This window comes from Musca vetustissima, unplaced genomic scaffold, assembly GCF_032173495.1.
Source record: "Musca vetustissima isolate MV318-11 ecotype Yass unplaced genomic scaffold, APGP_CSIRO_Mvet_v1 utg37579, whole genome shotgun sequence".
In the NCBI taxonomy this organism is placed as follows: domain Eukaryota; kingdom Metazoa; phylum Arthropoda; class Insecta; order Diptera; family Muscidae; genus Musca; species Musca vetustissima.
Window position 1 is genome coordinate 17,473 of NW_026887584.1, and position 11,752 is coordinate 29,224.

The 11,752-nt window shown below is 35.1% G+C and overlaps 2 protein-coding genes across 2 annotated transcripts; both read right to left on the reverse strand.

The window, feature by feature from the left end:
- Positions 1–4,261: 4,261 nt before the first annotated feature.
- Positions 4,262–5,629, reverse strand: LOC133335201 (pancreatic lipase-related protein 2-like). Its single transcript, XM_061543504.1, has 6 exons — positions 5,590–5,629; positions 5,438–5,531; positions 4,978–5,372; positions 4,665–4,859; positions 4,440–4,602; positions 4,262–4,379 (listed from the first exon to the last, which is right to left on the reverse strand). Exons 1-6 carry the CDS (start codon positions 5,627–5,629, stop codon positions 4,262–4,264), a joined length of 1,005 nt encoding a protein of 334 aa, XP_061399488.1.
- A 234-nt stretch (positions 5,630–5,863) lies between these two features.
- On the reverse strand, positions 5,864–9,385 carry LOC133335202 (pancreatic triacylglycerol lipase-like). Its single transcript, XM_061543505.1, has 6 exons — positions 9,367–9,385; positions 8,791–8,893; positions 8,182–8,570; positions 7,925–8,116; positions 7,701–7,866; positions 5,864–6,107 (listed from the first exon to the last, which is right to left on the reverse strand). The coding sequence occupies exons 1-6, from the start codon at positions 9,383–9,385 to the stop codon at positions 5,864–5,866; spliced, it is 1,113 nt and encodes a 370-aa protein (XP_061399489.1).
- Positions 9,386–11,752: the final 2,367 nt, after the last annotated feature.

The following is an 11,752-nucleotide window of genomic DNA, read 5'->3' on the forward strand; positions in this document are numbered from 1 at the left end:
AAACGACCTTTAAGTCTTCTGGAGCTACAGCTATATCCAACATTCAGGACCTAAATGTGCCTAATGAAATATTGGATTTACCCTCCATGTTTCTTTGGACCAAATCCATTTCAGACAAATTGGAATCGATTTACAAACGTTCGTCCGTCTGTCTGGCCGGCTGGTGCGCTCAATAACTTTCGAAGGAAGTAACCGATTTCATCCACACTTTGCACATCGTAATATTTCTTCCAAACTTAGTTCAAGTTCGAAGACGGGAAATAGCGGTCCACTGCTTTTGGTACAAAATGGTCAAAATTATATTAAAAATTAATTTCATAATATGCGAATCGACTATCCGTTTTGAAACAAACTTTGTACAACCTATTATCTTTACCAAGCCTACATGAAGTCCGAATATGGATTAGTCGACCAATACTTCTGATATCTCCCACATAAATTATCAGAAATTTCAATATTTATAAATTCCAATATCAGAAAATGGATTGTCCGATTTGTACAACCTATTATGTTTACCGAGTCTATATGAAGTCTACTTCTTCTGGTACCTCTCTTACATGCGGTCAATTTGCCTGATTTGAACCAAACTTTGCACAACCTATTATCTTTACCAAGCCCATATCAAGTCCGAAGTTTAGTCCACCTGCCGGCAACACCGATTGATACTTTTTTACTTGTTTTCTTAATAAATTAGCTAGTATTTTTCTTGTAGAAGATTTTTGGAGCTACAGATATAGAAAACTTCCAGGACGTCTATTTTCTATTTCAACCGGTTGTTCTTGTAACAGTTTCTATCAGAAACGAAGGGGTTTGCTTATGAAGAATCCCTTCACTATCCGAAATTGCAGAAGGAGGTTGGAGTAGGACTTTGTTGCATTTCATCGCGTTCGCTATCGACGGTCTGTTGGCGTCAGATGAAGTAATGACCTTCACAATATTTCGCCTTTCGTCCTGACGGACGAAAGAAGTCTAGGCAGGGGTAGCAGAATAAATTATGTAGTTGTGGTACATTCAAAAGAGGACATATCTTCTACAGATCTTCTATAAAAAAGCCTCCTGGATGGCTTCTTTTTAGAAGATCTGACCTTTTAGAAGCATTCTCACTATATCCTATCCTCTATAAATATCTAAATTTATAGAATATTGAAAATAGATGTATCTTTTAGAAGGCCTCATAAGGCATTCGTTCTAATAAGTCTTTCGTTTTCAATGGAATATTTTTTGAGGTCTCCCAGCTGCAAAATACCTTATGCAGATCCTTAAGTGATAGAGGACATGAATACTCTCTGTGGGCCCTCCTTTGGCCAGAAGACTTCCTGTATGTCGTCTATTGCCAGAAGATCTATATTATTTTAGAATAATATCTTGCGGAGGTTTAATATCTATGGACGATATTGTATCCTAACCTCTATAAAGCTCTCCATTTTGTAAAAAAAAAAAATATATTCTAGAGGACATCGTAAGTCATTCGATCTACTAAGCCTTCTGTAGCCCATTTTCAATGGAATATTTTTTCTGAGTCTTTCAGCGGAAAAATGCCTTCTGTAGATCCTCGTCGTCTGGTGTAGTTTGTAGGTATCTCCATTGTGTGTTTTGCTAAGGAAAGAAGTCTAGGCATGGGTAGCAGAATAAATTATGTAGTTGTGGTACATTCAAAAGAGGATATATCTTCTTCAGATCTTCTATAAAAAAGCCTCCTGGATGGCTTCTTTTTAGAAGATATGACCTTTTAGAAGCATTCTCACTATATCCTATCCTCTATAAATATCTAAATTTATAGAATATTGAAAATAGATGTATCGGCCTCATAAGGCATTCGTTCTAATAAGCCTTTCGTTTTCAATGGAATATTTTTTGAGGTCTCCCAGCTGCAAAATACCTTATGCAGATCCTTAAGTGATAGAGGACATGAATACTCTCTGTGGGCCCTCCTTTGGCCAGAAGACTTCCTGTATGTCGTCTATTGCCAGAAGATCTATATTATTTTAGAATAATATCTTGTGGAGGTTTAATATCTATGGACGATATTGTATCCTAACCTCTATAAAGCTCTCCATTTTGTAAAAAAAAAATTAAAAAAATATATTCTAGAGGACCTCGTCATTCGATCTACTAAGCCTTCTGTAGCCCATTTTCAATGGAATATTTTTTCTGAGTCTTTCAGCGGAAAAATGCCTTCTGACCTCTTGAGGAGGTCTAATATCTATGGAAGATATTGTATCCTATCCTTTATAAAGCTCTCCATTTTGTAGAAGATTTAAAAAATATCTTCTAGAAGGCCTCGTAGGGCTTTCTATCTAAAAAAAACCTTCAAAAGAATATTTTTTGTGGGCCTGTATAGCCAGAAGACTCTATTTTATAGCCAGAAGACCACAGTATACGGAAGACCTCCTGTCGGCCTTCTAGAGCACAAACTTATGGGTATTCATAAACTGTCATTGAAAATTAATCCTTATATTTGTCAGTTGGAAGCATTGCCGAATGGTATCGGACACATCCACAGGTTGCGGATATATATAGTGGGTAGCAGGGAATTAAAAAAAAACTGTGGGGGTTTAATGGCAATGCCTCTCTGGAAATAACGGAATACCAATAATTCTTGAGGTGACGAGGGGAATATTGACGGCACTAAATAAACCATTACCCTGAAGGACTACTTCTTAATGCTGGGATGTTACGCGACCTTGTGCCTATCAGTGTTTAATTTTTGCAGTCATGGAGCGTATGTATCCGAACGGAGCTTGAGTTGTAATGTGCATACCATGGTAAGGATGCTGTGTCGCGGCCGATAAATTGTCATCCATTTAATCGATGATTCATGGATTCAGAAAAAAAATTAAACAAATAACATAAAACCAAAGTCGGAAAAATGAATGAAATAGGTATACCTTTACATTTTCAGCCTCAGACGGTATCAAAAGTAAAAGCTCACGCTCAACACATTACTAGACATAGAGAACCACTTCTTAGCCTTATTGAGCAATATGGAAAGTATCCCGGCTGGTATATACATTACTTCCATTACGGGCTGGGAAAACGATGCTGTTTTTTGGGATTTAAGACAAGGCGTGGGGTTTTTTAAAGAATATTTTTGGGACCTAGCACAAGGCGTGGATTTTCTTGGCGTGACGATCAGGTAATAATATTGGGATGAAGTGGACCGAAAACTTATTTTTTTGTGTTTTTTTTTTCGAGTCGATCTATAGGCCACACTTGAAAGCCGAACATCACAACACAACCTACAGTGAAGGGAATCTGTGAAGTAATTAGAAGAGCTGTATTGAATATTAGTAATATTTGTTGACCTCTAGTCGGACAAGAGGGTGCAAATATCTCGAAATATTGCCAAAGCTCAGAATGTATAACCACAGAAAATTAGATTTTCGTGGATGTTGTATAGGATATCATATTGTCGGCTACGTCTCACTATACTACTCCGCTCACTGGTTTAAGGAATAAATTTTTGGACCCAAACAAGGCGTAGATTTTTACTATTTTTTGGATTATTTTTACAAGGGGACCCCCCCATTCTCGGGGTCAAAATTTTTGTTGATATAATTCGAATCTACACTGATTAAAGAATGTCTCTACAAAATTTCAAGTGAAAATCTCAAGAACTGTTGAAGATATATCCGATTTAGTGTGTCAGCATCAAGTGACGGCTAAAGGGTTTCTCAAACTTTAAACGCGTTTTTCTCTAAACATTTTTTTTTGCGAATGGCGGGCACGATAACTCAAAAACTAATAATCCAATCGGTTCCAAATTTTGCATCGTTTCTCTGGGAGTGTATAGCTCTCGTATGAACTAGGATAAAGCCAATCGGTGAAGATCTTCCTTATTTTTTAATTTGGTTTTTGGTCAAAAATCGGCGATTATCTAAAAATATTTTTTCAAAGGTCCACCATTTTGTTAATTTTAGAGCGAAGTCAATAATCCTAGTTCATACGAGAGCCAGACATGTACTCTTTCTAACACCGTTGGAATTTTCGGATTCCGATGTTCCAGTGAGGAGTTATCATGCCCGCCATCAAAAATAAGGACTTTTCTTTAATTACAAAAAACAACAACAAAACAATAACAAAAATTCTTTGTAAATTATTTTTCTTCTTTTTTAAATCTTCAATTATATATGTGCAAAGTTACAAACCTTAACAAGCATTGGTATTGATTTACCAGCCCATTGAAAATCTTAAAAAATTCAAATCGAGAATGGGGGGGGTTCCCTTAATATTAAATGCTCAACATAGTTTATGCAAAAAACTATGATCCCGTTATAGTTTGGACTATACCATTAACTACAACTAACTCCGTCTGGGCTGGAGTACCCAAGGCAAATGGTGATGACGAGCCGGTGGAAAGGAAATACGAACCGCGGGCTCTGAAAGAAAACGAATAGAACACATCTGACAAAGGAAATGCAAATTATTTCTCTACTCACTTATCACTGACATAATAGCCCATCAATTGATTCTCCACATCGAAATGATGGCATTGATTCAAAATGTAATGGACAAAGTCACCACAATAATACGACCAAAATCCCAATTCCGTTGTAATCGATTCGGCATAATAGATCACCGAACGAAAATGATTGCAATTTCCTAAGGAAGAAAACAAAGAAAAAATAGAGTGAGGAAATAATTCAATTCTATTTTGAAAATACTTCTCTCTTCGATAAAACTACAACCCGGTTGAACGATCGATTCCAAATTTGGATAGAAATCGGCATGACCAACGGGTGATATAAATGAAAACAAATATGGATCGGTGTGTATAACATCTACAAAATCAGCATCAGAGGGATCCAGTTTGTCCTTGGGATCGGCGGATGTAAAACCCCATGCAGCAGGATCGAGGCCTGTTTAGGAAGAAAATAGAAATTAAACAAGTAGTAAAAGTAAATATTTTTAGGTTCTATATAATGTATTTTTTATAAAATATTTTTTGCGGTCTAAAACAAGGCATGGATATTTTACCTGTTATCTTGCCTATTCGAAAATCCATATGATTTGCCGCCAAGCCTGCAATTTGGGCACCCAAACTGAAACCAATTATGTGTATGGCTTCTGGTTTATAAATTTCCATTTCTACAAGCTTCTTTAAAAATTCCGCCAAACACTTGGCCACAACATGAGTATTTTCTATGGCCCAGGGATAAAGACATGGTAATGTAGCCAACGGCTCATAATCCACACTGATCACATCAACATCCACATATTCCAATAGTAAGGGGCGAACTTCGGCATTAGGAGATTTATCCTTATTTAAACTTAGACCATGGATTAAAATTTCCAAGCCCGGTTGGCTGGGATGAAATATGTCCGTTGTTATATTTAAGGGATCCAAGAGAAGGGGAGTGTTGGGAGAATTCCTATAAAAGAAAGAGGGGATAATTTTGGAATTATTTATATTTTTCTACATTGAGGTTATACTCACTTTTTGTACAGCCAAAATCCAACATCCTTATTGGGACATTTATTTTCGGCAAAATAACATGGAAAGGCCGTATTGAGTTCAAATCTAAATAACACTTCAATCGAGAATTAATTTAAATTCCAATTAGAAATAAAAAACTTCATCACCCTTACATCCAACCACCAACCACAGAATGTGTTTCGTTACTAACATCTCTCCCGAACTTCAAAATTACAACAAACTTTCATTTCATTATGGCTTTCAATATAAATATGAATATGGTTTTGTTTTTTATTTTCAAATTAAAATCTACAAATAAATATTATTAATCTATATCTAATTAGGTCAAGTTTGCCTTTTTGTGTGTGTTCAGTTCTAAAACAAATGCATGTCTCATATATATGCTGGTTGTCGTGTTTTTTTTTTTTTTTTTTTGCTTCGATATTCTCAGTATTTTGCCGAACTACTACTGCTACTGTGCCGCTCATCGAAATGTGTCATTTTTCGAAATTCTACAAAATCATAATCGGTCCAATCAACGAATGCCTTACGTAGCTGAGGCTCGAAATCTTCATCGTAAATATCCTTGTAATCGTAGAGCATGGGCTGACGTCGGCCATTTTGCGATACCAGTTTGCCCATGGCAAATGGTGATTTGTCGTGCGTTTTCAGGAAATAGGAACCGGAGGCACTGAAAAGAAAAATGTGAAGATGTTGAATGAAAAAGAAAAATTACTGAAAAATATTTTTTTAAAATTCCACGCCTTGTCTAGGACCCAAAAAAATATTTTTTTTGAAAAGTCCACGCCTTGTCTAGGACCCAAAAAAATATTTTTTTTGAAAAGTCCACGCCTTGTCTAGGACCCAAAAAAATATTTTTTTGAAAAGTCCACGCCTTGTCTAGGACCCAAAAAATATTTTTTTGAAAAATCCACGACTTGTTTAGGACCCAAAAAATATTTTTTTTTTAAATCCCCGCCTTGTCTAGGACCCAAAAAATATTTTTTGAAAAATCCACGACTTGTCTCGGACCCAAAAAATATTTTTTAAAAAATCCACGCCTTGTCTAGGACCCAAAAAATATTTTTTTTTTGAAAAATCCACGACTTGTCTAGGACCCAAAAAAATATTTTTTTGAAAAATCCACGCCTTGTCAAGGACCCAAAAATATTTTTTTGAAAAATCCACGCCTTGTCTAGGACCCAAAAAATATTTTTTTTGAAAAATCCCCGCCTTGTCTAGGACCCAACAAATATATTTTGAAAAATCCACGACTTGTCTAGGACCCAAAAATATTTTTTGAAAAATCCACGCCTCTATGAAAAATATTTTTTGAAAAATCCACGCCTCTATGAAAAATATTTTTTGAAAAATCCACGCCTCTATGAAAAATATTTTTTGAAAAATCCACGACTTGTCTAGGACCCAAAAAATATTTTTTGAAAAATCCACGCCTTGTCTAGGACCCAAAAAATATTTTTTTGAAAAATCTACGCCTTGTCTAGGACCCAAAAAATATTTTTTTGAAAAATCCCCGCCTTTTAAAAATCTACGCGTTTTAAAAATCCACGCCTTTAAAAAATCCACGCCTTTAAAAAATCCACGCTTTTTAAAAATCCACGCCTTTAAAAAATCCACGCCTTTCAAAAATCCACGCCTTTTAAAAATCCACGCCTTTAAAAAATCCACGCCTTTTAAAAATCCACGCCTTTAAAAAATCCATGCCTTTTAAAAATCCACGCCTTTAAAAAATCCACGCCTTTTAAAATCCACGCCTTTTAAAAATCCACGCCTTTAAAAAATCCACGCCTTTCAAAAATCCACGCCTTTTAAAAATCCACGCCTTTAAAAAATCCACGCCTTTAAAAAATCCACTCCTTTAAAAAATCCACGCCTTTTAAAAATCCACGCCTTTTAAAAATCCACGCCTTTTAAAAAATCCACGCCTTTAAAAAATCCACGCCTTTAAAAAATCCACGCCTTTTAAAAATCCACGCTTTTAAAAAAAATCCACGTTTTTAAAAAATTAGACAAGCCGTGGATTTTTTAAAAGCGTGACCTAAAAATAATATATAAAAAAAAATCCACGCCTTGTCTAAGACACAAAAAATATATTTCAAAAAAATTCACGCCTTGTTGAGGAACCCAAAAAATATTTTTCAAAAAAAATCCACGCCTTGTTGAGGGACCCAAAAAATATTTTTCAAAAAAAATTCACGCCTTGTTGAGGGACCCAAAAAAATATTTTTTAAAAAATCTACCCCTTGTGTATCGACATCCTTACCTCCTCTTGACCCGATGACCCATAATTTCATCATTCGAATAGGGATTGCAGAGGCCAAAGACATTGTGCAGCCAACTGGGACAGGCATAGGCCCAAAATCCCTCTGGGTTGCGTATTGATTCAGCATAGTATTGAGGGGCACGATCATGATTACAGCTACCGGGATCTATAAATAAAATAATTTTTAAATTAATTTCCAAAAAAGTTTTGTCTCCTCCCCTTACCCTCCATATTATCCATTTGACAGCCCGGCTGATAGGGACCAATATTTGGATAAAAATCCACATGACCCATAGATCTTAGCATGCCACGACCCAATACATCGGTGTGTATGACATCGACAAATTCGGCATCTGTGGCATCCAGCTTGCGATCGGAACCCACTGTAACAAACATGGGCTTGGCGGGGTCCAAACCTAGAAAAACCCCATCAGAGAAAGTAAATTAAAAATCGGGGAACACATATGTATGACAAACTTACCCGTTATCTTTTTCAACCGCCTCTTGAGATAATTTGCCGTTTGCCCTGCCACCTGAGCCCCCAAACTAAAACCAATAATATGGATGCTGTCATTTTCCACAATATTCTGATCGACCATGGTGTTGATTAGATGACCCAAACATTTACTGGCCAGCGGTAGATTTTGTACTGCTGCAAAATAGCAGGGGTAGGGCACGAGAGGACCATAATCCACCGAAATCACATAGACATCTTGAGTTTCTAACAGAGCTGGACGTATATAGGTATTCGGTGAGAAATCACGATCTCCGGTATAACCATGTAAAATTATGTACAGAGGTTTGGCAGGCTTAAAGAGGTCCGCTGATAGATTTAATGGATCCAATTTAAGGGGAGTATTTTGAGTTTCACTGAAAGGATATGGAAGGAGAAAATATTCTTTAAAAAATCCACGCCTTGTTTAGGTCTGGGGAAAAATATTTTTAAATGAAACCACGCCTTGTTTAGGTCCCGGAAAAAAATATTCTTAAATGAAACCACGCCTTGTTTAGGTCCCGGAAAAATTATTTTGAGATCTCCTGGACTTCAATAACCATGTTCCACTGTATTCGTCTTTGTTTTTCCACTTACTTGGTATATAGCCAAAATGTCACATTCTCATTGGGACAATCACCCTGGATGACAACACACTTCGGATCGAATAGGCCCACAAAAGGATTCCCGTTTGTAAAATCTAAACAAAGATTTTCATTTATTTACAACAAATTCACACAATAATAACACCAACAAAACCACCGTTCACACCTTTAATTAAAATTATAAATAAAAAAATATTGGAAATTATTTTGAAATTTTTTAACAACATTTTTTGTTTTTGTTTTGGGGAGGCCTTTTCGGAACCACTAACTTCAGTAAAGACTTTTCTTAGAATAAACGAAATTCATTGAAAATTCTGGCTTTTTATATGACAAATCGAAGTGTTGATAGTCGAACCATTTCGTTGCGCATATTTTAACAAAATTTCATTTCAATTTCAAAAAAAAAAAAAAAAATAAACTTAAATTTTTTTTTGTTGATTAGTGGTTTCCCAATTTCTTTCCCATTCAACAAAAGAATTAACACCCAATTTGGTAGTCACCCTATTCTGTCAGTCCGTTAGGTAGTTAGTTAGTTGTGACATGACATGACAGTGACTGTTCACTCTACAGGTGGGCGGACGTTCCATTGATTAGGTATCACTTCTGCTTGTTTTTATTTCGGTTTCAAATTAGCCACCTATTGCCACCTGACTTTGGGAAACGCGACGATAGTGTCGTCACAGAATGATTTAAAGCTTCATTAGAATTACCGAACACCCTCATAAAAATTTCACTCGGCTGGCGGCAGCTGTCATAGATTTGACGCAACAACAAAGTCGAAAATCCGACTTTTTTGTTGCGGCTCGAAATTCAATGTTGCATTATTGGATCAAGGTTTTGAGGCCAAATTCAAAGTTAAATAATTTTTTAATAAACGGCACATAAAGGGTTAATAATTTCAACATTGAATTTTTTTGAGGAGGAGTATTTTTTTAAGGATATTTTTTCCGGGACCTAAACAAGGCGTGGATTTTTTAAAGAATATTTTTTCAAAGGCCTAAATAAGGCGTGGATTTTTTAAAGAATATTTTTTCAGAGGCCTTATCAAGGCGTGGATTTTTTAAAGAATATTTTTTCAAAGGCCTTATCAAGGCGTGGATTTTTTAAAGAATATTTTTTCAGAGGTCTTATCAAGGCGTGGATTTTTTAAAGAATATTTTTCAGAGGCCTTATCAAGGCGTGGATTTTTTTAAAGAATATTTTTTCAGAGGCCTTATCAAGGCGTGGATTTTTTTAAAGAATATTTTTCCACAGACCTAAACAAGGCGTGGATTTTTTAAAGAATATTTTCCACAGACCTAAACAAGGCGTGGATTTTTTAAAGAATATTTTCCACAGACCTAAACAAGGCGTGGATTTTTTAAAGAATATTTTCCAGAGACCTAAACAAGGCGTGGATTTTTTAAAGAATATTTTCCAGAGACCTAAACAAGCCGTGGATTTTTTAAAGAATATTTTCCAGAGACCTAAACAAGGCGTGGATTTTTTTTCAGAGACCTAAATAAGGCGTGGATTTTTTTCAGACGCCTAAATAAGGCGTGGATTTTTTTCAGACGCCTAAATAAGGCGTGGATTTTTTAAAGAATATTTTTTCAGAGACCTTATTAAGGCGTGGATTTTTTTTTTCAGAGACCTTAATAAGGCGTGGATTTTTTTCAGACGCCTAAATAAGGCGTGGATTTTTTTCAGACGCTTAAATAAGGCGTGGATTTTTTTCAGACGCCTAAATAAGGCGTGGATTTTTTTCAGACGCTTAAATAAGGCGTGGATTTTTTTCAGACGCCTAAATAAGGCGTGGATTTTTTAAAGAATATTTTTTCAGAGACCTCATCAAGGCGTGGATTTTTTTTCAGAAACCTAAATAAGGCGTGGATTTTTTTCAGACGCCTAAATAAGCGTGGATTTTTTAAAGAATATTTTTTCAGAGACCTTTTCAAGGCGTGGATTTTTTTTTTTCAGAGACCTAAATAAGGCGTGGATTTTTTTTCAGAGACCTTATCAAGCAATTGGATTATTTTCAGAGACCTAAATAAGTCGTGGATTATTTTTCAGACGCCTAAATAAGGCGTGGGTTTTTTAAAGAATATAATCAAGTTTGTGACTTAAGTCTTTTGTTTTGTATTCCATAAAATTGCATAGTTGACATCACTACTTTAAAAGCTTTTTGCCTTGTTTTCTCTCTCTGTCTCTCTCTTTCCTTCTCTTTGAAAGAGAGCCCATGAAACTGCATCTGCTTGAAAGCAAAAGTTGTAAGTTGTGCGTATTTTTGCCAGATTTACTTGAGCGCGCAAACTCAACGGTCGGAAGTCGGAAAAATTGGAAAAAAAATTACGAATTAAACGAAAATTTATAAATAAAGAAATAAAATAATAGAAAACCTAACGAGTGTGCCAATGTTTTAGTTTAAGAAAAAAAAGAAATCAAAACCAAACGAAATAACAAATTGTTAATTGTAGTGCAAAAAGTTGGTTTGGAGGCTTGAAAATAAAAGCCCAAAGTCTATGTTGAAACAAGATTGAGTGGCTATTAACACAATTAGTTAAAAAATATAAACAACTTTTTTGTAAAAAAAAATAATAAAATAATTACCAAAAGAAGAAGTTAAATTTCATTTTTTTATAAAACCTTGGCCTTTAAAAATTTTTGATCAAATGGTTATAAAAATAAATAAAAAAAAATAATAATAACAGAGATCATCGATTACATAATAACAACAACAAAAACAACAGGTGGTAACTGACAACATACCCAAAAAAAACAACAACAACAAAATAAAAAATACAACAAATTTGGTTACTAGCCATAAAAAAGTCGAAAACAAGTCTTACGTTAAAGGCCATTTAGCCTAAGTTCTTTACAACCAAAACAAAAATTAAAAAAAAAAAACATAAAAAAAGTTTTGGTATTTTTTTGGCCAAAACCCCTGCTAATTAATGTTCGAAAATTCTTTGCCA